The 22,735-nt window shown below is 38.4% G+C and overlaps 1 protein-coding gene across 1 annotated transcript in view; it reads left to right on the top strand.

Moving 5' to 3' along the window:
• Window positions 1-22,735, top strand: part of CLIC4 (chloride intracellular channel 4) — a 91,493-nt gene that overhangs the window by 47,049 nt on the left and 21,709 nt on the right. The window contains exon 3 of the mRNA XM_061184713.1: window positions 17,883-18,008. Coding sequence (XP_061040696.1) covers window positions 17,883-18,008 — 126 coding nt within the window. The remainder of the gene's footprint in view (window positions 1-17,882; window positions 18,009-22,735) is intronic.

The following is a 22,735-nucleotide window of genomic DNA, read 5'->3' as shown; positions in this document are numbered from 1 at the left end:
CCTCATCCCTCACTTTGCTTGCATATGTTCTGTAAAGAAATGTATTCAAGTTCAGCTGATTTATGGGCACATTTAACTTGTATAAGTATTATGGATAATTCACAATGTAAGTATATTGCTTGTGGCCTCTCAGTCTTTTTAGGAACTTATTGTATGTTTACCTTATAATATCAAGAGCAGCACCAGGAGCTGTTTTAGTGTAGAAGCAGTGAAATCTTTGACTTTACAGATAAACATGTAACTATGCAGAACTTTCTAAGCAGACGACTTCTCAAATGTGCTCGTAGACACATGGCCTATATAATCTGGATCTTTAAAGCCAAGAGTGGGATTTTTGGAGGCTGATTACTGCTGTGGTCTTTTTTATTTCATCTACTTTTCAAAGCATAATAGGAGTTTTCTATAATATGATTTTAACCATATTTGGTTAAATACAGTTATAGAATAAGAGCAGTTATCTATGGCCCTGTGATTGTTCTTGCTAGGTGAAGGGTTGTTTCTGACTTTCTCTCTACAGACCGAAGTGGAGAGGGCTGAGAAGAGCCCTGATAAGCAGTAAGCTGTTTTTACTCAGTAACTTCTATTCTCCCTTAGCAAACAGGTCTGAGGCGAAGAACATTCATACTTAAAAAAAAAAAAAAAAAAGATTTAAACCAAGGGTTGAGAACATTTTTACCAAGAGAAAATCTGGGATTTGGCAGTGGAAATGTATTCCTCTTGACACAAATGCCACAAAGCAAAAAATGCTTTGCTACTTATTTTTTAAGCATATTAGACTTGAGCAGTATCCAAGAAAAAAATAATGACAGGCTATCACTTGATGGGTAGCAGAATTCATGAACATTCTCCTTCTGGGCATCACAATGTGAGAATTACCTGACAGCTGTAATCCCATTCCCTGTTCTAGGTTAGCATTCTCTGGGACCCCTGTCAGTTCCTTAAGATTTATTTTTTACTTCACTTAATTGAGATTTTGCAGACTTAAAATCTATTTATTGAAAATAAGCCATAAAGTCTTCCAGGAACCCCTTTGGTTATATATATGAATGTAGAAATAAGCCTTTGGGAATTGTAAGAACAACAGGCTCATTTGAAGACATACCTAGCTCATATTGGACAGAGCTATTGTAAGAATGAAATAATTTATATAGTTACCCTTCTATTACTGTTTTTTTCCTACATGCATTCACAAAGGGAGTTTCCCAATATAACTCCTAAAAATAGACCATGCCGCCAAGCACACACCCTTAGTGTGTCTTAAAATACATGTCTTAAAATACATGGATTTCTCCTATTCCATTTTTGGCTTGGAGCAAGTGAGTTGACTAACATGCTTTGAAAAAGCCTTCTTTGAACAGCTCAATACAGTGCTTGATTGTGGTGCACACCAGTAATAGAACCATAAACGATGGGAATCTGGTTCAGAAAAGGAAGTGAACTCATAACGGCTGTTTCTAAGTCATCTGTTTCATTTTTCATTTATAAAGTTTTGACGGCATTATTCTTGGAAGTTGATTGATATTTGGGGATTTGTATATGTTTAGGAGTAATGTACCCTACATGTAAAAAGTGACACATGGGAAGTAGGATGAAAGATTCAGGGGCTCCTAATTAGAAAATTTGCTACTCAAAGAAGACGTGTGTTTATTTCCTAGAGCTTTGTGTAAAATCTACAGAGAGCACTTAATACTGGAGCCTATATTCTTTAGCTTTCTTCAAAAGTCTTAGGCCTACAGTACATATAAAAAAAATCCTTCTTAAGGTCAATTAAAAGTGTACGAGTAGTACATGATAATGAGTCCCCTTCATCCCTAACCTTGGTCATCAGGTTCCCCTTCACAGAGATAATTGCATTTAGGTTTGGTCTTTATCATCCAGGTTCCCCTTCACAGAAATAATTGCGGTTAGGTTTGGTCTTTATCATCCTTCCAGACCTTTTCTATGAGTTTACATGCTTATATATAGTCTTAAGTAAGATTTCAAAGAGAAGGTGCCCCAAGAGAGTGAACGTTGACTCAAAAAAAAAAACCAGTGTAAATAAAATAAAGTTGTCACAGAGGACTAAAACATGCTGTAGTAAAAAGTACCTTTCATAATATATTCTTAACTTTAAAACTTTAAATATGATTGTTTTTAGAAAGCTGTGGGGGAGAAAGATTCGGTGCCTATAGTGCTTATTTTCCTGCTTTTCCTGATAATTGCCTAATTTCTTGGTGAAATGTACTGACCCCAGAACGAACTGGCGGAGAGCAATAGAACTCTACTGAGAGCTTTTTAGAAGCCCACTCTCTGCCCTGAAAAAATTATTGTTAAATGACATTTCATCCATACGAACAAGCCAGTTTCTAGTTCTTGGCACTGTGTAACACGTTCTCTTTGAAGCTCAGTCGGTGTTAGTGACTATGCTGGTGGTATTCATATGCCCCTGTGAGGCTTGGAACAACCTCCCATTGCTTCCTGCCAGTGCTGCCTTCATACTTTTGTGGGAGTAATTTCTAAACCTAATTTTCTGTTTATGCTGCAGTCGTATTACAGAACTTCCAGATTAAAAAAAAAAGTTCCCAGGCTTTAGGAATTTAGGTTTATATCAACTGCCATTTGAACAAAAGCTTCAGGTAAATATAAGTGAAAATATTAAAATATGGGACACATTTCAGGATGTTATCATGTGTCATCAAAAGGGGAGCAACCATGGCATAGCAGAAAGTGTTAGGGGTAGAGACCTGGTTCTGTGTGGAGAGAGCCCTGTCTCTGATTTCGCTGGGACCTTGGGCAAGCTGTCTCATCTTCTTGCAGGTCAGTTACCTCATTTTTAATCTCAGTAAGAAAGAAGGGAAAAATAAACTAACATTTCTTCATTGTCTATTACGTGCTAAACACTGTTCAGGGTACTTTTTACTACTGTTATCAGACCATTTTCAGACCTATTATTGAATAGAATTTATTATTTTGATCACACTGGTGTTACAGGGCCTTTGTGGCTGACAGGTTCATGGCAGTGATCAAGATCTTTATTTGAAGACTTCCACTATCTTCATTATGCTCAGAAGTTCTTAAATCAGAGATCAGCATCATTAGAGCACAGATAAGCCTGAGAGGTAGGCTGGGGGAAGAGAAAGAAGAAAGCGTGAGAACAGTAATAAGAGAGAGAGACACACACATACATACACACACTGAGACACTGACTTGGATATAGCTGAGTGTGGCCATATAGTTGTTAGGGTAAACTCTTCTGGTTTTGGGAAATGAGAGTGGAAATGATAACTTTAAGAAATTAACTTTTTATTGTAAAAGCAGTGATACCTGCTATATTACCAGTGAATAAAATTCCTCCTCCATGATATTCTCTGAGAAAATAGATAAATTGGAGAAGACCACTTTAAAAGTCTGGGAAATATTTGTTTTCATTTTTCCCATTCCCACCTTAAACATTGAAACTATCTCATCCTTTGTGGTGTCACCAGTTCCTTCTGCTTCAGAAGTCAGCATACCATTTGTAACACTGTATGAGTCAGACCCACAAGTAAATTGCCATGATCATGGCATAAGGTTTTGGATTATCATTATGATAGTTTAACAATTTTGTTATAGTTTAAAATGTTACAGCAGAACTATAAAACTGATAGTTCTGTATATCTTAAAAGGAGTTATAAACTCAGAACAAAATCTGATTTCCAAATAGATTCTTCAGGTAATTTGCTTTCATTATCATGTCTCTGTGGTTCTACCCTTCTGAAAATAGTCTTCAGCAAGTTGAGAGATCATTTTGAGCTCCAGGTACATCTTCAGTACACAGCAGCATGAATAACACATACAGAGAGACTAAGTGGAGTGGAACAGGCCAGCCTTTTAGAGAAATCATTCATTTCCTGCTGCTGGTCAGTCAGGAAAGTACAGACTCTGTTCTTCCCCTTTGTAAAGTTGACTTGGGCTACGTGAAGCCCTTGTTAGAATGGTCCTACAATTCAAGATATGGGTCTCATGAATGCATTCTGAATCACATGTATACATACCCTGTGTGTGTGTGTGTGTGTGAGACAGAGAGAGATAGAGACAGAGAGAGATAGAGACAGAGACAGACAGAATTTCACTGCCACTGCCACTGCCACATGTCTTTATGTTCTTTTTCAAGATAATTTCAAAGATGAAAAATCCTGTTGAGGCCATTAAGAGCTGAAATAGAAAAATGGATTGTTAGTGAAAGGTTTTCTAAACCTGTTGTCAGTATAAACTCTGCTTATAAACTATAAATAAAATCTGTTGAGCATTATAAAAGCTGAATTTGATACCTTTTCATGGGTGCTATTTTGTTCTAAAATGATTGCTCCACAAGTTGACATTAAAGTAGACAGAGATCAGCAGTATACCACATTTAATCACAATAAATAAAATCCTTTAACTGGTTGAACGGGACACACAGACAAAATACTTAGTAACTGGGATCTTGGTGTGTGTGGTTTGATGTTCACAATTCAGTCATTCAGTTAGTGACTTTAGTATTAGTCAGAATATAGCAAATCTAGTGAAGGATAATTAATAGGAGTAAAGTGATCTGAAACAAAAGATTTGTGTTGTTACCTTTTTTTTGCTTATTTACCATCTGGTGTCCAGCATTCTCTTGATTTGTATGAAATAATTCTATGCCTTGAAAATCAACACCTTTAAAGTTTTAAAAGGGAACTCAATTAACGTGTAAGTCTACATACTTAGTATTTTTTTCTCTCCATTTAGTGAGTCAACTAGTTACAGTAGGTCATTTTTAAGGACCAGCTCCAGTGTCCTGTGGCTGTGCTGTACTCATTTTATACCAAGCAGCTGGAACCGGGCCACCAGCCTGAGGGCCTCCAGTTGTTTGTGCTGAATTAAATTTTAATTGCAATTAAGCCACTTAAGTTGCTTAAAGTATTAGCTCCTATAAGGTGTCTCCTTTTCATTCCTATCTTTCCTTTTCTTTCTGTTTCTTATTTTAGTTTTTTCTTTTTTTTTTAATGAGTATTCACCATCCAGTTTTTTAATCTTTTTAAAATTAAAAAAATTTTTTAAACATCTTCATTGGAGTATAGTTGCTTTACAATGTTGTGTTAGTTTCTGCTGTATAACAAAGTGAATCAGCTATATGTATACATATATCCCCATATCCCCTCCCTCTTGCGTCTCCCTCGCACCCTCCCTATCCCACCCCTCTAGGTGGTCACAAAGCACTGAGCTGATCTCCCTGTGCTATGCATCTGCTTCCTACTAGCTATCTATTTTACATTTGGTAGTGTATATATGTCAATGCTACTCTCTCACTTCATCCCAGCTTACCCTTCCCCCTCCCCATGTCCTCAAGTCCATTCTCTACATCTGTGTCTTTATTCCTGTTCTGCCCTGCCCCTAAGTTCATCAGAACCTTTTTTTTTTTTTTTTTAGATTCCCTATATATGTGTTGGCATACGGTATTTGTTTTTCTCTTTCTGACTTACTTCACTCTGTATGACAGACTCTAACTCCATCCACCTCACTACAAATAACTCAATTTTGTTTCTTTTTATGGCTGAGTAATATTCCATTGTATATATGTGCCACATCTTCTTTATCCATTCATCTCTTGCTGGACACTTAGGTTGCTTCCATGTCTTGGCTATTGTAAATAGAGCTGCAGTGAACATTGTGGTACATGACTCTTTTTGAATTATGGTTTTCTCAGGGTATATGCCCAGTAGTGGGATTGCTGGGTCATATGGTAGTTCTATTTTTAGTTTTTTAAGGAACCTCCATACTGTTCTCCATAGGGGCTGTGTCAATTTACATTCCCACCAGCAGTGCAAGAGGGTTCTCTTTTCTCCACACCCTCTCCAGCATTTATTGTTTGTAGATTTTTTGATGATGGCCATTCTGACCAGTGTGAGGTGATACCTCATTGTAGTTTTGATTTGCATTTCTCTAATGATTAGTGATGTTGAGCATCCTTTCATGTGTTTGTTGGCAATCTGTATATCTTCTTCAGAGAAATGTCTGTTTAGGTCTTCTGCCCATTTTTGGATTGGGTTGTTTGTTTTTTTGAAATTGAGCTGCATGAGCTGCTTATATATTTTGGAGATTAATCCTTTGTCAGTTGCTTCGTTTGCAAATATTTTCTCCTATTTTCGTCTTGTTTATGGTTTCCTTTGCTGTGCAAAAGCTTTTAAGTTTCATTAGGTCCCATTTGTTTATTTGTGTTTTTATTTCCATTTCTCTAGGAGGTGGGTCAAAAAGGATCTTGCTGTGATTTATGTCGTAGAGTGTTCTGCCTATGTTTTCCTCTAAGAGTTTGATAGTGTCTGGCCTTACATTTAGGTCTTTAATCCATTTTGAGTTTATTTTTGTGTATGGTGTTCGGGAGTGTTCTAATGTCATTCTTTCACATGTAGCTGTCCAGTTTTCCCAACACCACTTATTGAAGAGGCTCTCTTTTCTCCATTGTATAGTCTTGCCTCCTTTATCAAAGGTAAGGTGACCATATGTGTGTGGGTTTATCTCTGGGCTTTCTATCCTGTTCCATTGATCTGTATTTCTGTTTTTGTTTCAGCACCATATTGTCTTGATTACTGTAGCTTTGTAGTATAGTCTGAAGTCAGGGAGCCTGATGCCTCCAGCTCCGTTTTTCTTTCTCAAGATTGCTTTGGCTATTCGGGGTCTTTTGTGTTTCCATACAAATTGTGAAATTTTTTGTTCTAGTTCTGTGAAAAATGCCGTTGGTAGTTTGATAGGGATTGCATTGAATCTGTAGATTGCTTTTCGTAGTATAGTCATTTTCACAATGTTGATTCTTCCAACCCAAGAACATGGTATATCTCTCCATCTGTTTGTATCATCTTTAATTTCTTTCATCATTGTCTTATAGTTTTCTGCATACAGGTCTTTTGTCTCCTTAGGTAGGTTTATCCCTAGGTATTTTATTCTTTTTGTTGCAATGGTAAATGGGAGTGTTTCCTTAATTTCTCTTTCAGATTTTTCGTCGTTAGTGTATAGGAATGCAAGAGGTTTCTGTGCATTAATTTTGTATCCTGCTACTTTACCAGATTCATTGATTAGCTCTAGTAGTTTTCTGGTAGCATCTTTAGGATTCTCTATGTATAGTATCATGTCATCTGCAAACAGTGACAGTTTTAATTCTTCTTTTCTGATTTGGTTTCCTTTTATTTCTTTTTCTTCTCTGACTGCTGTGGCTAAAACTTCCAAAACTGTGTTGAATAATAGTGGTGAGAGTGGGCAACCTTGTCTTGTTCCTAATCTTAGCAGAAATGGTTTCAGTTTTTCACCACTGAGAATGATGTTGTCTGTGGGTTTGTCATATATGGCCTATATTATGTTGAGGTAGCTTCCCTCTATGCCTACTTTCTGGAGAGTTTTTATCATAAATGGGTGTTGAATTTTGCTGAAAGCTTTTTCTGCATCTATTGAGATTATCATATGGTTTTTATCCTTCAATTTGTTAATATGGTGTATCACATTGATTGATTTGTGTATATTGAAGCGTCCTTGCATTCCTGGGATAAACCCCACTTGATCGTGGTGTATGATCCTTTTAATGTGCTGTTGGATTCTGTTTGCTAGTGTTTTGTTGAGGATTTTTGCATCTCTGTTCATCAGCGATATTGGCCTGTAGTTTTCTTTTTTTGTGACCTCTTTGTCTGGTTTTGGTATCAGGGTGATGGTGGCCTCGTAGAATGAGTTTGGGAGTGTTCCTCCCTCTGCTATATATTTTGGAAGAGTTTGAGAAGCATAGGTGTTAGCTCTTCTCTAAATGTTTGATAGAATTTGCCTGTGAAACCATCTGGTCCTGGACTTTTGTTTGTTGGAAGATTTTTCATCACAGTTTCAATTTCACTGCTTGTGATTGGTCTGTTTATATTTTCTGTTTCTTCCTGGTTCAGTCTCAGAAGCTTGTGCTTTTCTAAGAACTTGTCCATTTCTTCCAGGTTGTCCATTTTATTGGCATATAGCTGCTTGTAGTAATCTCTCATGATCCTTTGTATTTCTGCAGTGTCAGCTGTTACTTCCTTTTCATTTCTAATTCTTTTCATTTGAGTCTTCTCCCTTTTTTTCTGGATGAGTCTGGCTAATGGTTTATCAATTTTGTTTATCTTCTCAAAGAACCAGCTTTTAGTTTTATTGATCTTTGATGTTGTTTCCTTCATTTCTTTTTCATTTATTTCTGATTTGATCTTTATGATTTCTTTCCTTCTGCTAACTTTGGGGTTTTTTTGTCCTTCTTTCTCTAATTGCTTGCGGTGTAAGGTTAGGTTGTTTATTTGAGATGTTTCTTGTTTTTTGAGGTAGGATTGTATTGCTATAAACGTCCCTCTTAGAACTGCTTTTGCTGCATCCCATAGGTTTTGGGTCATCATGTTTTCATTGTCATTTGTTTCTAGGTATGTTTTGATTTCCTCTTTGATTTCTTCAGTGATCTCCTGGTTATTTAGTAGTGTATTGTTTAGCCTCCATGTGTTTGAATTTTTTACAGGTTTTTTCCTGTAACTGATACCTAGTCTCATAGCATTGTGGTCGGAAAAGATACTTGATACGATTTCAATTTTGTTAAATTTACCAAGGCTTGATTTGTGACCCAAGATATGATCTATTCTGGAGAATGTTCCATGAGCACTTGAGAAGAAAGTGTATTGTGTTGTTTTTGGATGGACTGTCCTATAAATATCAATTAAGTCCATCTTGTCTAATGTGTCATTTAAAGCTTGTGTTTCCTTATTTATTTTCATTTTGGATGATCTGTCCATTGGTGAAAGTGGGGTGTTAAAGTCCCCTACTATTATTGTGTTGCTGTTGATTTCCCCTTTTATGGCTGTTAGCATTTTCCTTATGTATTGAGGTGCTCCTATATGTTGAGTGCATAAATATTTGCAATCTTCTTCTTGGATGGATCCCTTATAGTAGTCTTTATTTTAAAGTCTATTTTGTCTGATATGAGAATTGCTACTCCAGCTTTCTTTTGATTTCCATTTGCATGGAATATTTTTTTCCATCCCCTCACTTTCAGTCTGTATGTGTCCCTAGGTCTGAAGTGGGTCTCTTGTAGACAGCATATATACAGGTCTTGTTTTTGTATCCATTCAGCCAGTCTATGTCTTTTGGTTGGAGCATTTAATCCATTTACATTTAAGGTAATTATCAATATATATGTTCCTATTACCATTTTCTTAATTGTTTGGGGTTTGTTTTTGGAGGTCTTTTCCTTCTCTTGTGTTTCCTGCCTAAAGAAGTTCCTTTAGCATTTGTTGTAAAGCTAGTTTGGTGATGTTGAATTCTCTTAACTTTTGCTTGTCTGTAAAGGTTTTAATTTCTCTGTCACGTCTGAATGAGATCCTTGCCGGGTAGAATAATCTTGGTTGTAGGTTTTTCCCTTTCATCACTTTAAATATGTCCTGCCACTCCCTTCTGGCTTATAGAGTTTCTGCTGAAAGATCATGTGTTAACCTAATGGGGATTCCCTTGTATGTTATTTGTTGCTTTTCCCTTGCTGCTTTTAATATTTTTTCTTTGTATTTAATTTTTGATAGTTTGATTAATATGTGTCTTTGCATGTTTCTCCTTGGATTTATCCTGTATGGGACTCTCTGTGCTTCCTGGACTTGATTGACTATTTATTTTCCCATATTAGGGAAGTTTTCGACTATAATCTCTTCAAATATTTTCTCAGTCCCTTTCTTTTTCTCTTCTTCTTCTGGGACCCCTATAATTCGAATGTTGGTGCGTTTAATGTTATCCCAGAGGTCTCTGAGACTGTCCTCAATTCTTTTCATTCTTTTTTCTTTATTCTGCTCTGCGGTAGTTATTTCCACTATTTTACCTTCCACGTCACTTACTGTTCTTCTGCCTCAGTTATTCTGCTATTGATTCCTTCTAGAGATATTTTAATTTTATGTATTGTGTTGTTCATCATTGTTTGTTTGCTCTTTAGTTCTTCTAGGTCCTTGTTAAACGTTTCTTGTATTTTCTCCATTCTATTTCCAGGATTTTGGACTTTACTATCATTACTCTGAATTCTTTTTCAAGTAGACTGCCTATTTCCTCTTCATTTGTTTGGTCTGGTGGGTGTTTACCTTGCTCCTTCATCTGCTGCATATTTCTCTGTCTTCTCATTTTGTTTAACTTACTCTGTTTGGGGTCTCCTTTTCGCAGGCTGCAGGTTCATAGTTCCCATTGTTTTTGGTGTCTGCCCCCAGTGGGTGAGGTTGTTTTAGTGGCTTGCTGGCTGTTGGATGGAGCTGGGTCTTAACGTTGAGACGGAGATCTCTGGGAGAGCTCTCGCCGATTGATATTACGTGGGGCCAGGAGGTTTCTGTTGGTCCAGTTTCCTGAAGTCGGCTTTCACACCTCAGAGGCTCAGGCCTGACACCAGGCCGGAGCACCAAGACCCTGTCAGCCACACAGCTCAGAAGAAAAGGGAGAAAAAAAGAAAGAAAAATAAATTATTAACATAAAAAAATAATAATTAAAAAAAAAAGAAGAGAGCGACCAAACCAGTAAACAAATACACCAATGATAACAAGTGCTAAAAACTAAACTAAGATAAACATAAATATCAGAAACAAATCAGTCACAGACAGCAAACCCCAAGTCTACAGTTGCTCCTAAAGTCCACCGCCTCAATTTTGGGATGATTCGTTGTCCATTCAGGTATTCCACAGATGCAGGGTACCTCAAGTTGACTGTGGGGATTTAATCCGTGGCTCCTGAGGCTGCACGGAGAAATTTCCCTTTCTCCTCTTTGTTTGCCCAGCTCCTGGGGTTCAGCTGTGGTTTTGGCCCCGCCTCTGCCTGTAGGTTGCCCTCAGGCATCTGTTCCCTGCCCAGACAGGAGAGGGTTAAAGCAGCGGCTGATTAGGGGGCTCTGGCTCACTCATGCCAGGAAGAGGGAGGGGTACGGTAGTCATAATTGGAATACAGGGCGAGCCCGTGGCGGCAGAGGCCAGCGTGACGTTGCAACAGCCTGAGGCACCATGTGTTCTCCCAGGGAAGTTGTGCCTGGATCACGGGACCCTGGCAGTGGTGGGCTGCACAGGCTCCGGGGGCTGTGGTGTGGATAGTGACCTGTGCTTGCACACAGGATTCTTGGTGGCAGTGGCAGCAGCCTTAGCGTTTCATGCCCGTCTCTGGGGTCCGAGCTGATAGCCATGGCTCGCGCCCGTCTCTGGAGCTCTCTTAGGCGGTGCTCTGCCTACTGTGGGCACATGGGAAAGGAATCCCTTCTCCTCGTGCACCCTGAAACAATGGTCTCTTGCCTCTTTGGCAGGTCCAGACTTTTTCCCGGACTCCCTCCTGGCTAGCTGTGGTGCACTAGCCCCCTCAGGCTGTGTTCACGCAGCCAACCCCAGTCCTCTCCCTGGGATCTGACCTCCGAAGCCCGAGCCTCAGCTCCCAGCCCCCGCCCGCCCCGGCGGGTGAGCAGACAAGCCTCTCAGGCTGGTGAGAGCTGGTTGGCACCGATCTCTGTGCGGGAATCTCTCCGCTTTGCCCTCTGCACCCCTGTTGCTGCGCTCTCCTCCGTGGCTTCAAAGCTTCCCCCCCACCCACCCCTTGTTTCCACCAGTGAAGGGGCTCCTAGTGTGTGGAGAGTTTTCCGCCTTCACAGCTCTGTCCCAGAGGTGCAGGTCCCGTCCCTAGTCTTTTGTCTCTGTTTTTTCTTTTTTCTTTTGCCCTACCCAGGTACGTGGGTATTTTCTTGCCTTTTGGGAAGTCTGAGGTCTTCTGCCAGTGTTCAGTAGGTGTTCTTTAGGAGTTGTTCCACTTGTAGAAGTATTTTTGATGTATTTGTGGGGAGAAAGGTGATCTCCACGTCTCACTCCTCCGCCATCTTGAAGGTCCCCCCTAGTTTCTTCTCTTTATATATTTCCTTTTCTTCATCTAGAAACAAACTTACTCTGGTAAGTAATGGTGAAAATAAAAAGCCCCCAAGATATTGGAGAATATTCACGCTCTCATCTCAAGGCATGAATTCTATGCATTTTGCTTTTCCTAGATATCACTTAAGGGAAGCATTTGAATGAATTTGAATGAATTCTTGAATATTTATTGAAGACCTTTTATGAAAAAAACCAAAGATGCCCTGAAAATTTTAGCCATTGCTTATTCAGTTTCATTTTTCTCACACTGCAGTTCTTGAAATGTTAAGTTTCTGTGAAGCATCTGTAAAAATGAGCCCTTGTGGGTCAAATGAAACACCCGAGACCTTAGAGTGCCAGTGAGGACTTGAAGTTGAAGAATCTTAGATTCTATCTGTTTGCTGACTTGATAACAACTTCTAAGTGAGTCACTTCAATGCGTACAACTTGTCCATTTATTTGGCGTCTACTGATCTGTTAGGGGCATTAAAGTTTCTTCTCAAATTTACTTTCACTTGGAATAAGGACCTAACATGATTGTGCTTTAGCTCAACAGTTAATCCTGAAAATAGTTTTATCATCTTAAAAAAAAAATCTTTATAGCCTTTTAGCAGAAACAAGAAGGACTATTTGCTAGTCATTAATGTTAAGGAAAATTGGTAAACATATGCCTGGTTTCACTTTACTTACACACCTCTATATTAATCAGATTTCTTAGTACCAGTTAATGCTAGATAACCAGTTTTGAACCATCAGACTCAGAGTTTAAAACTGCCAATTTCATCACTTGTATAAAGTTTAGTTCACTGTCACACCCATTATTTGATTTGATCTTTACAGGCAGAGCCAGTCTTATATCCATAGTACAAATGAGGAAATCTAGACCCAAAGAGGTTGTGATTTACTTAGTCACATAGCTGGTGAATGGCAGAACTGTTCAATTTGGGACTTTAACCAGGTCCTTTTTATTCGGTCTTTGGTTCTTTCTTTTCTACCATTCTAACTTTATCCCTCCTCTAATAAATATTTTTGTTTTGAGATCTTGAAAGCTGTCATAATTTATTATAGAAGTAATAGCTGCTATTTATTTTGCCACCCTCCCTTATGGGTTATTTTAAAGCATTGATTTCTTTCTTCTCCCTTACCTAAATCCACCCTGTTCATAAAAAAATTATTACCTTACATTTAGGCATTAATGGACTGTTTGTTAGTCGTAAAAATGTTGGTGGATATGTTTTGTAACTTTGGAATGAGAGAAGTGTCTTCCAGGTGATCGCAGTTTGTGTATGATGAGATTAAAGAACATTCTTATTCGTCACTGGCATTGATGGGAAATGTGTGTATTCTCTTTCTCTTGTGTACTTTATACAGTTTTATTAGCCCCACTTGCTGTGGTGAGATACTGTTGTTCTTGCTTACCTTTGTGCTACCTTTTTAAACTTTAAAGTGTTAGGATTTGAAAATAAATATATAAACCCTAAACTCTTAGGATTTCTAGACTCTTGATTATGTACAAGGTCTTCCTGCGTTGAGTAGGAAGTAAATTATAAGTGGGAACAAATGTGAGTCTGAGTGAGAACATGAGTGGGTGACTTCAAGATTAGAGATGACTGTGGTCTTGGACATGCTGGACCCTTTAGTGGTCAAAGAACAGGTGGTTAAGATGATGAGTAAGAAGGAATAACAAAAAGAAACCAGTGAAATGTGGAATTCCCTGGCAGTCTAGTGGTTAGAACTGCGTGCTTTCCTTGCCGTGGGCCCAGGTTCAGTCCCTGGTCAGGGAACTAAGATCCTGCAAGCCGCATGGTATGGCCAGAGGCGGGGAGAGAAAAACAGTGAAATGAAAAACAGAACAGGATTAGTTCTGACTTGGAGCTGAGTGCTTATAAAGGTTACTGAAACCTTATAGGCATACCTCACTATTTAAATAAATGTGCATCTGGAAGACTTACTCAAGTTTCATGTATTCCAATCATTTTGTGCTCAACTTTACCTTGTCCAACCAAGGAATGCTCAGTAAAAGAATCAAGAGTTGAAAATCAAATCAGATTTTGACTTTAAAAAGTTCTCTTTTGGGCTTCCCTGGTGGCGCAGTGGTTGAGAATCTGCCTGCCAATGCAGAGGACACGGGTTCGAGCCCTGGTCTGGGAAGATCCCACATGCCGCGGCGCAACTGGCCCCGTGAGCCGCAATTACTGAGCCTGCGCGTCTGGAGCCTGTGCTCCGCAACAAGAGAGGCCGCGATAGTGAGAGGCCCGCGCACTGCGATGAAGAGTGGCCCCCGCTTGCCACAACTAGGGAAAGCCCTCGCACAGAAACGAAGACCCAACACAGCCATAAAAAATAAAAAAAAATAAAAAAAAAAAAGTACCAATTTGCAGTCCTACCAGTAGTTGTAGGTAACGAACTTATACACTTAAAACATTTGCTATTATCTGGTGAATTAAAAAAAAAAAAAAAAAAAAAAAGTTCTCTTTTGGGGGCTTCCCTGGTGGTGCAGTGGTTGAGAGTCTGCCTGCCAATGCAGGGGACACGGGTTCGAGCCCTGGTCTGGGAGGATCCCACGTGCCGCGGAGCGGCTGGGCCCGTGAGCCACAGCTGCTGAGCCTGCGCGTCTGGAGCCTGTGCTCCGCAACAAGAGAGGCCGCGATGGTGAGAGGCTCGCGCACCGCGATGAAGAGTGGCCCCCGCTTGCCACAACTAGAGAAAGCCCTCGCATAGAAACGAAGACCCAACACAACCAAAAATATAAATAAATAAATGAATAAATAAATTAAAAAAAAATTTAAAAAGTTCTCTTTCGGAGCTTAGGTTTTTGTAGCAGTTGATAGATAGTCTTAGTTTTCTTTGGCTTGGGAAGGAGATAGGCTCTAGAACTTGAGTAGAGGGAGGCTCTGAGTTAGAACATTTGGACTAATTGGATAATTAATAAGTCTTTATATATTTGATTACAATGTAGTAATAGATGAGGCACTTTCCAAACCTAAATTGAGAGAGAGACAAGGGTGTGTGTGCAGGGCAATGGGAGGGAAAGAAAGGGAGAAAGAGAGAGAATTGATATGAATAAGACCATAATTGAAAAGCTGGGCTGAGTACAGATTTTAGGGTACACTCTATTTGAAAAATTCTTTTTAATGACAAAGTATTTCACCTTCATGATACACTTAAAGATATCCTTTATATATTCAAATTCCATGCATTTGTGGTAAGGATGGAAGGAAGGAAGGTCTATAGTAGGGGGAAACGTTCTTTGAAGCAATATATTATAGTATAATATTTTTTTAAGTTTAAGTTTTTTAAGTTCATCTTTTTAATTATGAAAGTATTCAAACATATACACAGAAAGAATAAACTTCCCCATAACTTCAATTCTGTTAAGATTTCGCTCCCATTTGCTTTGTCCCCTTTTTGCTTCTTTTTCTTTCTTTTCTTTTTTTTTTTTTTCCCCTGAAATATTTTAAAGCACATCCCAGGAATCCTGTCATTTCACCTCTACTCATTTCAGTGTACATCTCCAAACAATAATGACATGTCCTTAACTAACCACAATGCCATTATAACATCTAGTTCCCAGTATACAATCCAGTTTCCCCAGCTGTCTCCAAAATATCTTATCTTTGTCTGGTTTGTTCAAATTAGGATTCAAACAAATTCTACTCATATTTGGTTGTTATGTCTCTTAAATTTTTCTTAATCCACAACAATCCCTTCAAACTCCCATTTGTGGCTTTTTGTCCCCATGCCATTGACTGATAGAAATCTAATTAGTTGAACTGTAGATTGCCCCAAATTCTGGATTTGGCTGATTGCTTCCTTGTGGTATCATTTAACTTTGTTCTGTAACTCCTTGTGTTTCCTGTAAATGAACTTTTTGTTCCCAGCACCCCTTTATCTTTTTTTTTTTTTTAACATCTTTATTGGAGTATAATTGCTTTACAATGGTGTGTTAGTTTCTGCTTTATAACAAAGTGAATCAGTTATACATATACATATGTTCCCATATCTCTTATCTCTTGCATCTCCCTCCCTCCCACCCTCCCTATCCCACCCCTCTAGGTGGTCACAAAGCACCGAGCTGATCTCCCTGTGCTATGCGGTTGCTTCCCACTAGCTATCTATTTTACGTTTGGTAGTGTATATATGTCCATGCCACTCTCTCACTTTGTCACAGCTTACCCTTCCCCCTCCCCATATCCTCAAGTCCATTCTCTAGTAGGTCTGTGTCTTTATTCCCGCCAGGACCCCTTTATAATCTTAACTTATTGAGGACCTCAAAGAGCTTTCAGTTATTATTGATTTTACTATATTAGAAATTAAAACTGAGAAATTTAAAATATTTACTAATTCATTTAGTAAGACAATCATGAACTCATTGTTATCACAATTTTTTTTTTTTTAATTAATAGCTACTTTATTTATTTATTTATTTTATTTATTTTTGGCTGTGTTGGGTCTTCGTGTCGTGTGAGGGCTTTCTCTAGTTGCGGCAAGCGGGGGCCACTCTTCATCGCGGTGCGCGGGCCTCTCACTATCGCGGCCCCTCCCGTTGCGGAGCACAGGCTCCAGACGCGCAGGTTCAGCAGCTGTGGCTCACGGGCCTAGTTGCTCTGCGGCATGTGGGATCTTCCCAGACCAGGACTCGAACCCGTGTCCCCTGCATTAGCACGCAGATTCTCAACCACTGTGCCACCAGGGAAGCCCTCACAAAATTTTTTAAGAATTAAAAATATCTGTAATTTCCAAAACAAAATTAGTGAGAAGAGTGGCATTGTTTTATATTTTTGTACCTATCTAATGTCTGCCTTAACAGAAGACAGATTCTCATATCTGCTTCTGTATATATTACCTTGTGATGACACACACCAAGTAGCCTATGGAAAACTCCACTATACAGGCATGAGAGAATGAGAGTGAAAAAGGTAAATGATGTCAGTATTATGCGAATGGTTTTGACCTCATGGACCATCTGATGAAAGGGTCCCCTAGATCACAATTTTAGAGACAGCTGCCCAAGGAGACTTAATTTTAGAGTCAGGTTTGACTTATTTGGTAAGAATATTTCATAGGTGGTGATGTATACCTCATATTTTATCATTAGGATGCACACCATATCTGTCATGTTATTGACTCTAGGATTCATTGGTAGGCTTAGGTGAGCCATTTTGCTTTTTAATAGGGTAGCATACCAGTTTCACCATTTTTATCAGTGTTCTGTGTATTTTCAGTTTCTCCTAATTCATAGGCGGAAAATGTCTTCATTATTTAATTTTGAATTTCTTTGATGATTGGGTTCTTGGACATTTTTCCATGTGTTCACTTATCTATTGCTTATCAATTTATTTTGACCCATACCTACTTGAATTTTTGATGAATTTGGACAAAATCCTTCTTATTTACTATACTATTTTTTTCCATTCTATGTTGCTTCTTACCTTTGTTTATGCTATTTTTTATATATTGAAGTAATTTTGATATTAGATAGTCAAATCTCATGATCTTTTTCATTGTTAAGTCTGGACTTATAGGAAAATGGAGAAGTAGCATTTGAGTTTGAAATCTTATGGAAAAGGACTGTAGGAATCAGCTGCTCTTCTTCCTTATTAAAAAAAAGAAAAGAAAAGGAAGGCCTAGAGAAGTAGAGAAGTTATAGTTTGCCCATCTTTACACAGTGAGTTGGTGCCAGAGTTGAGACTAGAGACTGACTTTCCCAAGTCTTCTTCCCCTCATTCTACCTCCATTTCTAATAAGTGCCTCAGTTACATTTGGAATGAGAATGAAGAACTTTGTCTTTGGTTAAAATCAAAGACTTTTAATTTTTTTTCCCTAAATTATGTGCTTTGTGGATGTTTGCTTCTTACTAGAGTACTATTGTGGCTGTTATACTTAGTGGAAAAAATACTATTTCTTATTCATTTTTATATATTTTAAAATTTAGAATCACTCTGAGAATGTAAAGTATTGTTGCTTCTCAGTTAGAGTAAAAAATGACCTGATTTTGACCACTATTTTGCCTAACAGGAAGCCTGCAGACCTGCAGAACTTGGCTCCGGGGACCCACCCACCATTTATAACTTTCAACAATGAGGTCAAAACGGATGTAAATAAGATTGAAGAATTTCTTGAAGAAGTCTTATGCCCCCCCAAGTGAGTATTGAAGAAAATATGCATGGAAATATTGCCATCTCTTTAAAGTTTGTCTTATCTGGCCCTTAGAGACATTTCTCCTGATTGTACTTGAGTTAAATTGTCACAGCATTAAGTTGCAATGACTAGCACTTTTCTTCATACATTATAATGCTACACAAATGTCAGAATTGGCTGCCAGCTAAGCCAGTAAGCCACACTAAGAAAGGTAGGAATCTGATTAAGCTATAGAGTACCTGGTGAAAGTAGGTTTGGGACACATGAGATAGCTCAGGAAAGACTGGTTATTTGAGGTCCCAAAATGAGAGAGAAGTTTAGGGAGAAGAAAAGATGGGGAAAGAAAGGTTCAAACTGAACCCAGCCAGAATATCTAAGCAGGAGTGTGGTACAGGTTGCTGGGAGATTTCCTATCAGGCCATTTTAAAGGTAACTTTCTGAAGCTACCACCCAAGGGAATTAACTTTTTAGATTGTGTCCCTGGGATTCCATTTTTATTTATGTATTTCTTTGAGGTGTTCTGGATCCCCCAGTCTTGCATATTAGCCCACATGGTTAACGATTTTAAAGTACTCAACTATTTACTATATTGTGAGGTGTAGTTGAGGAATAGATGTACTGTAATGACAGTTACCTAAATTGCAACTATGCATCATAATGTAATCTTGGCATAGGTTCAAAGCATCATTGGTTTCTTTTAGGCTTTTCCAGTTTCATTATCCTGAAAACTGGAATGTTTCTTTTGGCCCAAACCTTTTCTTGTTAGTTGTCTTTCACCCTCCATATATACAGATAAATTTCCCTGAATTGGGATTAATGGGTCAGAGAGTTCTAAAATAATAGTTACTCAGTATTCATTCCTTCATTTATTAGTTTATCCTGCAAACAGTTACTGGGCAACAAAGCCCTATGGATATAATAGTTAATAAGATAGTTCCTGCTCTCAAGAAGTGCAGTCAAATATGTATGAAGAGATAGTGGTGCTGTGGGAGAGTGAGTAGAATCAGAAAAGGCTTTATAGAAAGAGATAACACTTGAACTGAGCTTTAATTGAAAAAAAAAAAAAAAGGCCTTTTGCAGGTGAATGAAGGGATGACAGACGTTCCAAGCAGAAAAATAATTTTGAATAAATAGTGTTTCTTTGGGGGACCTAAAGCTGTGGCTGGAGCATAGCATGCAGGGTTGGGGATGGTAGGCAGGAAGGCTGCCAGGAGACATATGAATAATGACGCCTCTGTCTACAACTAGCGCATCTTCAATTGTGAACAGAATTGCCCTCTGTTTAGCAATCTTATACTAAGCTTAAAATTCATTTTCTTAATCGTGTATTCTAAAGCGTATTCTCTGCCTTCCTTCCTGTCTTTCTAAGACCCTCAAACTTCTTTTTTTTTTTAATTTTTATTTTTTGGGGTATAGTTGCTTCACAATGTTGTGCTAGTTTCTGCTGTACAGTGAAGTGACTCAGCCATATGTAAGCCTCAAAACTTTTTTATCTCTACTTTCCAGGAGTCCTAACCTTCCTTCCATCCCTAGTAAAGTTTCTCTAGACCAACATTAATAAAACTATATTTGACTTTTCCTTCAGGCCATGTATATAGTTAGAATACTGATAAATCGAAACTGGGATCCTTGTAAAAATATAAATTGAAGCTGTATACACATAAGTAAGGAACTATTATGAACATGCATTCAGCTTAGTAGAAATAACTTTTCAGATATTGTTTTGCATCATAGAACATACTGGATCTCTTTTACTCTTTTTATGTATGTATGTATATTTTACCCTTTTTATTCTTAAAGTCTGTCAGCTCTGAGGAAAGCTCCATATTTGCCATCTTATCCTCAGACACTAATGAAAGTGATCTTCCTCTCATAACTGTAGATCATTGTATCAACATTAAATTATAAATAGAGAAACAGTTTGAATGACATTCATTCTCTGTGAAGGAAGCTGTATGTTGTTTTAAAGCATTGTCTAAAATGTTTGTTGTGTAAATCCTTCCAAGGATATTTATGTTTTTGAAATCGGTATGCTGATAACATTATATACCATTTCAGTAAAATGGGCATTTTCTCATATTCTCTTCTAGCCTTCTTCTTCAACAATAGCAGCAATAACAACAACAAAAATAATTTTCATTATTCTTTCTTATTTTTCTCAGAGGGAATAAATATTAACAGAAATAGTAGAGCTAATATCAAAATATTCGATTTTTTTGGCATCCAGTACTCTGTAAGACACCATAGCTTTTTTTTTTTTTTTTTTTGGCTGTGCCACGTGGCTTGTGGGATCTTAGTTTCCCAGCCAGGGACTGAACCCGGGCCCTTGGCATTGAGAGCGCGGAGTCCTAACCACTGGACCACCAGGGAATTCCCTCATTTTGCTTTTCATATATAGAAAATTTAGCTTCATTTCATTTGGGCATATTCATAGAGATATTCTAACCAGAAATGATCTTTTCTTTCGGTTTAAATAATTTAATTTAAAACTTGGAGATCTTTCTGTTATAAAGGGTTCATAATCCACTAAATTCTCTCTATGGTTAATTTTCCTTGTTTTTATGTTGAAGTTTATATTCTGAAGAGAGTTTCTAAATAAAGTTTAAAATTTTACTTTATATAGAAGGGAGTATTTTTGATGTTACTAATGCCTCTGCTATTATTAACTAACATTCAAGTGCTAATTATGTGCCATGCACTGTGCATTGTGGATTATTTTGTGGATTATCTCAATTAATCCTCTCAAAGACTTTATGAAAAAACTGAAGATGAGTAATCCAAATAATTTGTCCAGGATTTCACAGTTCATGGTGGCAGAGCTGGCATACTTACTTTCAAAGCCAAGTAAAAACAAAAACCTATGTTTGACTTTTATAAAAGGTAAAATGTGAGTCTTTAATTGGAATTGTGCTTTAGTGAGTACAAAATTGATGGCTAGCTCAAGTTTAGAGGAAGGGTGAGATAGAAAGCAAAGGTAGTTTGTTGTACTGTGATGACCAAGTGGGACTGAAGGTGGTTTTCAAACTTAATTTAATGAATCCTTTTTAAAAAGTAGGTGAGGTTTAACTTCTGATGAGTTTTTATTTATATGCATTGGAACAGCATGTTTGGATTGGGAGCACCTTGCCCTTAGTGAGCTCTGTAACACATAATGTGAAATGCGGATCAAACAGCATATTCTCTGTCATGCAGAATTGCTTCTAGAGGATGAGAGGAGGAAGTGTTTCTGGGACCATCACATACATTCTTCTTCCTTTCTTCTGTTCTAGGGCAGCCAGGGGCTGTCTGCCTTTTCTCGGTAGGATAAGGAGGTCTTCAGGTCCTTAGCTGATCCTACTCACACTGATTGTAAGCCTTTTTGTTTCCAGATAGGATGAGGACAAAAGGCAGAAGAGTTGTACAAGCTGGTGGACTAGAATCTAGGATTTCTAATAACATGTTTTTGGCATTTGATGATACTGAGAACAGAGGGGTTTTTATGTGAGCATTTCTGATTTAATCATGACAAATACAAATACAGGTAACTGTCTATTCTAGAGTTGTTTAGAGTTTAGAGACTAATGAAAAGGTAAAATCAAGGAGCTTTTGCTGGTCTCGGTAACTATAGGTTTTAAAGAAGAAACTATCTTTCTTCTCTTCTGGGGATATTTTTGTCAGTTCCCCTTGCTTGAAAGAAGGAACTACTTTGCCCAAAAAAAGCTTTCAAAAAAACTTTGAAGTTTGGGTTTTTAACTGAAGCAGGCTTGTATACTTGGCTAACTTATTGATAAAAGGATAGAAGGTTAGAGGAAGCTAGATAATTTTGGAGAAGAGTTCTATAAACTGTTGTTAAGCCTTTTTTTTTTTTTAAAGAGAAATACAACGAAACGAGTTTACAGGGATAATTTAATAGACTGTATAACCACACTTTATTCTTTTTTTTTTTTTTTTTTGAAGATTTATTTATTTTATTGATTGATTGCTATGTTGAATCTTCGTTTCTGTGCTAGGGCTTTCTCTAGTTGCGGCAAGCGGGGGCCACTCCTCATCGCGGTGCGCGGACCTCTCAGCATCGCGACCTCTCTTGTTGCGGAGCACAGGCTCCAGACGCGCAGGCTCAGTAGTTGTAACTCACGGGCCCAGTCGCTCCGCGGCATGTGGGATCCTCCCAGACCAGGGCTCGAACCCGTGTCCCCTGCATTAGCAGGCAGACTCCCAACCACTGCGCCACCAGGGAAGCCCCACACTTTAGTCTTACATTAACACAAGAAAGGAGAAAATGTTTGAGACCTTTCTTAAAGGATGGAAGTATTCTTAGCTAGTCTACCATTAATAATAGTCAGTGATGTAGGGCTACCCTCGTGGCGCAGTGGTTGAGAATCTGCCTGCTAATGCAGGGGACACGGGTTCGAGCCCTGGTCTGGGAAGATCCCATATGCCGTAGAACAGCTAGGCCCGTGAGCCACAATTACTGAGCCTGCGCATCTGGAGCCTGTGCTCGCAACAAGAGAGGCCGCGATAATGAGAGGCCCACGCACCGCGATGAAGAGTGGCCCCCGCTTGCCACAACTAGAGAAAGCCCTCGCACAGAAACGAAGACCCAACACAGCCATAAATAAATAAATAAATAAAATTAAAAAAAAAAAAAGTCAGTGATGTAATACAGGATGTGATAAAGGACTGATCTGAAAGTCTAAATACCCTGGATGTGCATGTCTCTTCTGTTGTTGACACATAGCCTTTTATTAATT

This window comes from Eubalaena glacialis, chromosome 3 (assembly GCF_028564815.1).
Source record: "Eubalaena glacialis isolate mEubGla1 chromosome 3, mEubGla1.1.hap2.+ XY, whole genome shotgun sequence".
Classification (NCBI taxonomy): Eukaryota; Metazoa; Chordata; class Mammalia; order Artiodactyla; family Balaenidae; genus Eubalaena; species Eubalaena glacialis.
The sequence above is the reverse complement of the archived record's forward strand: the minus strand, read 5'-3'. Positions and strand labels throughout refer to the sequence as shown.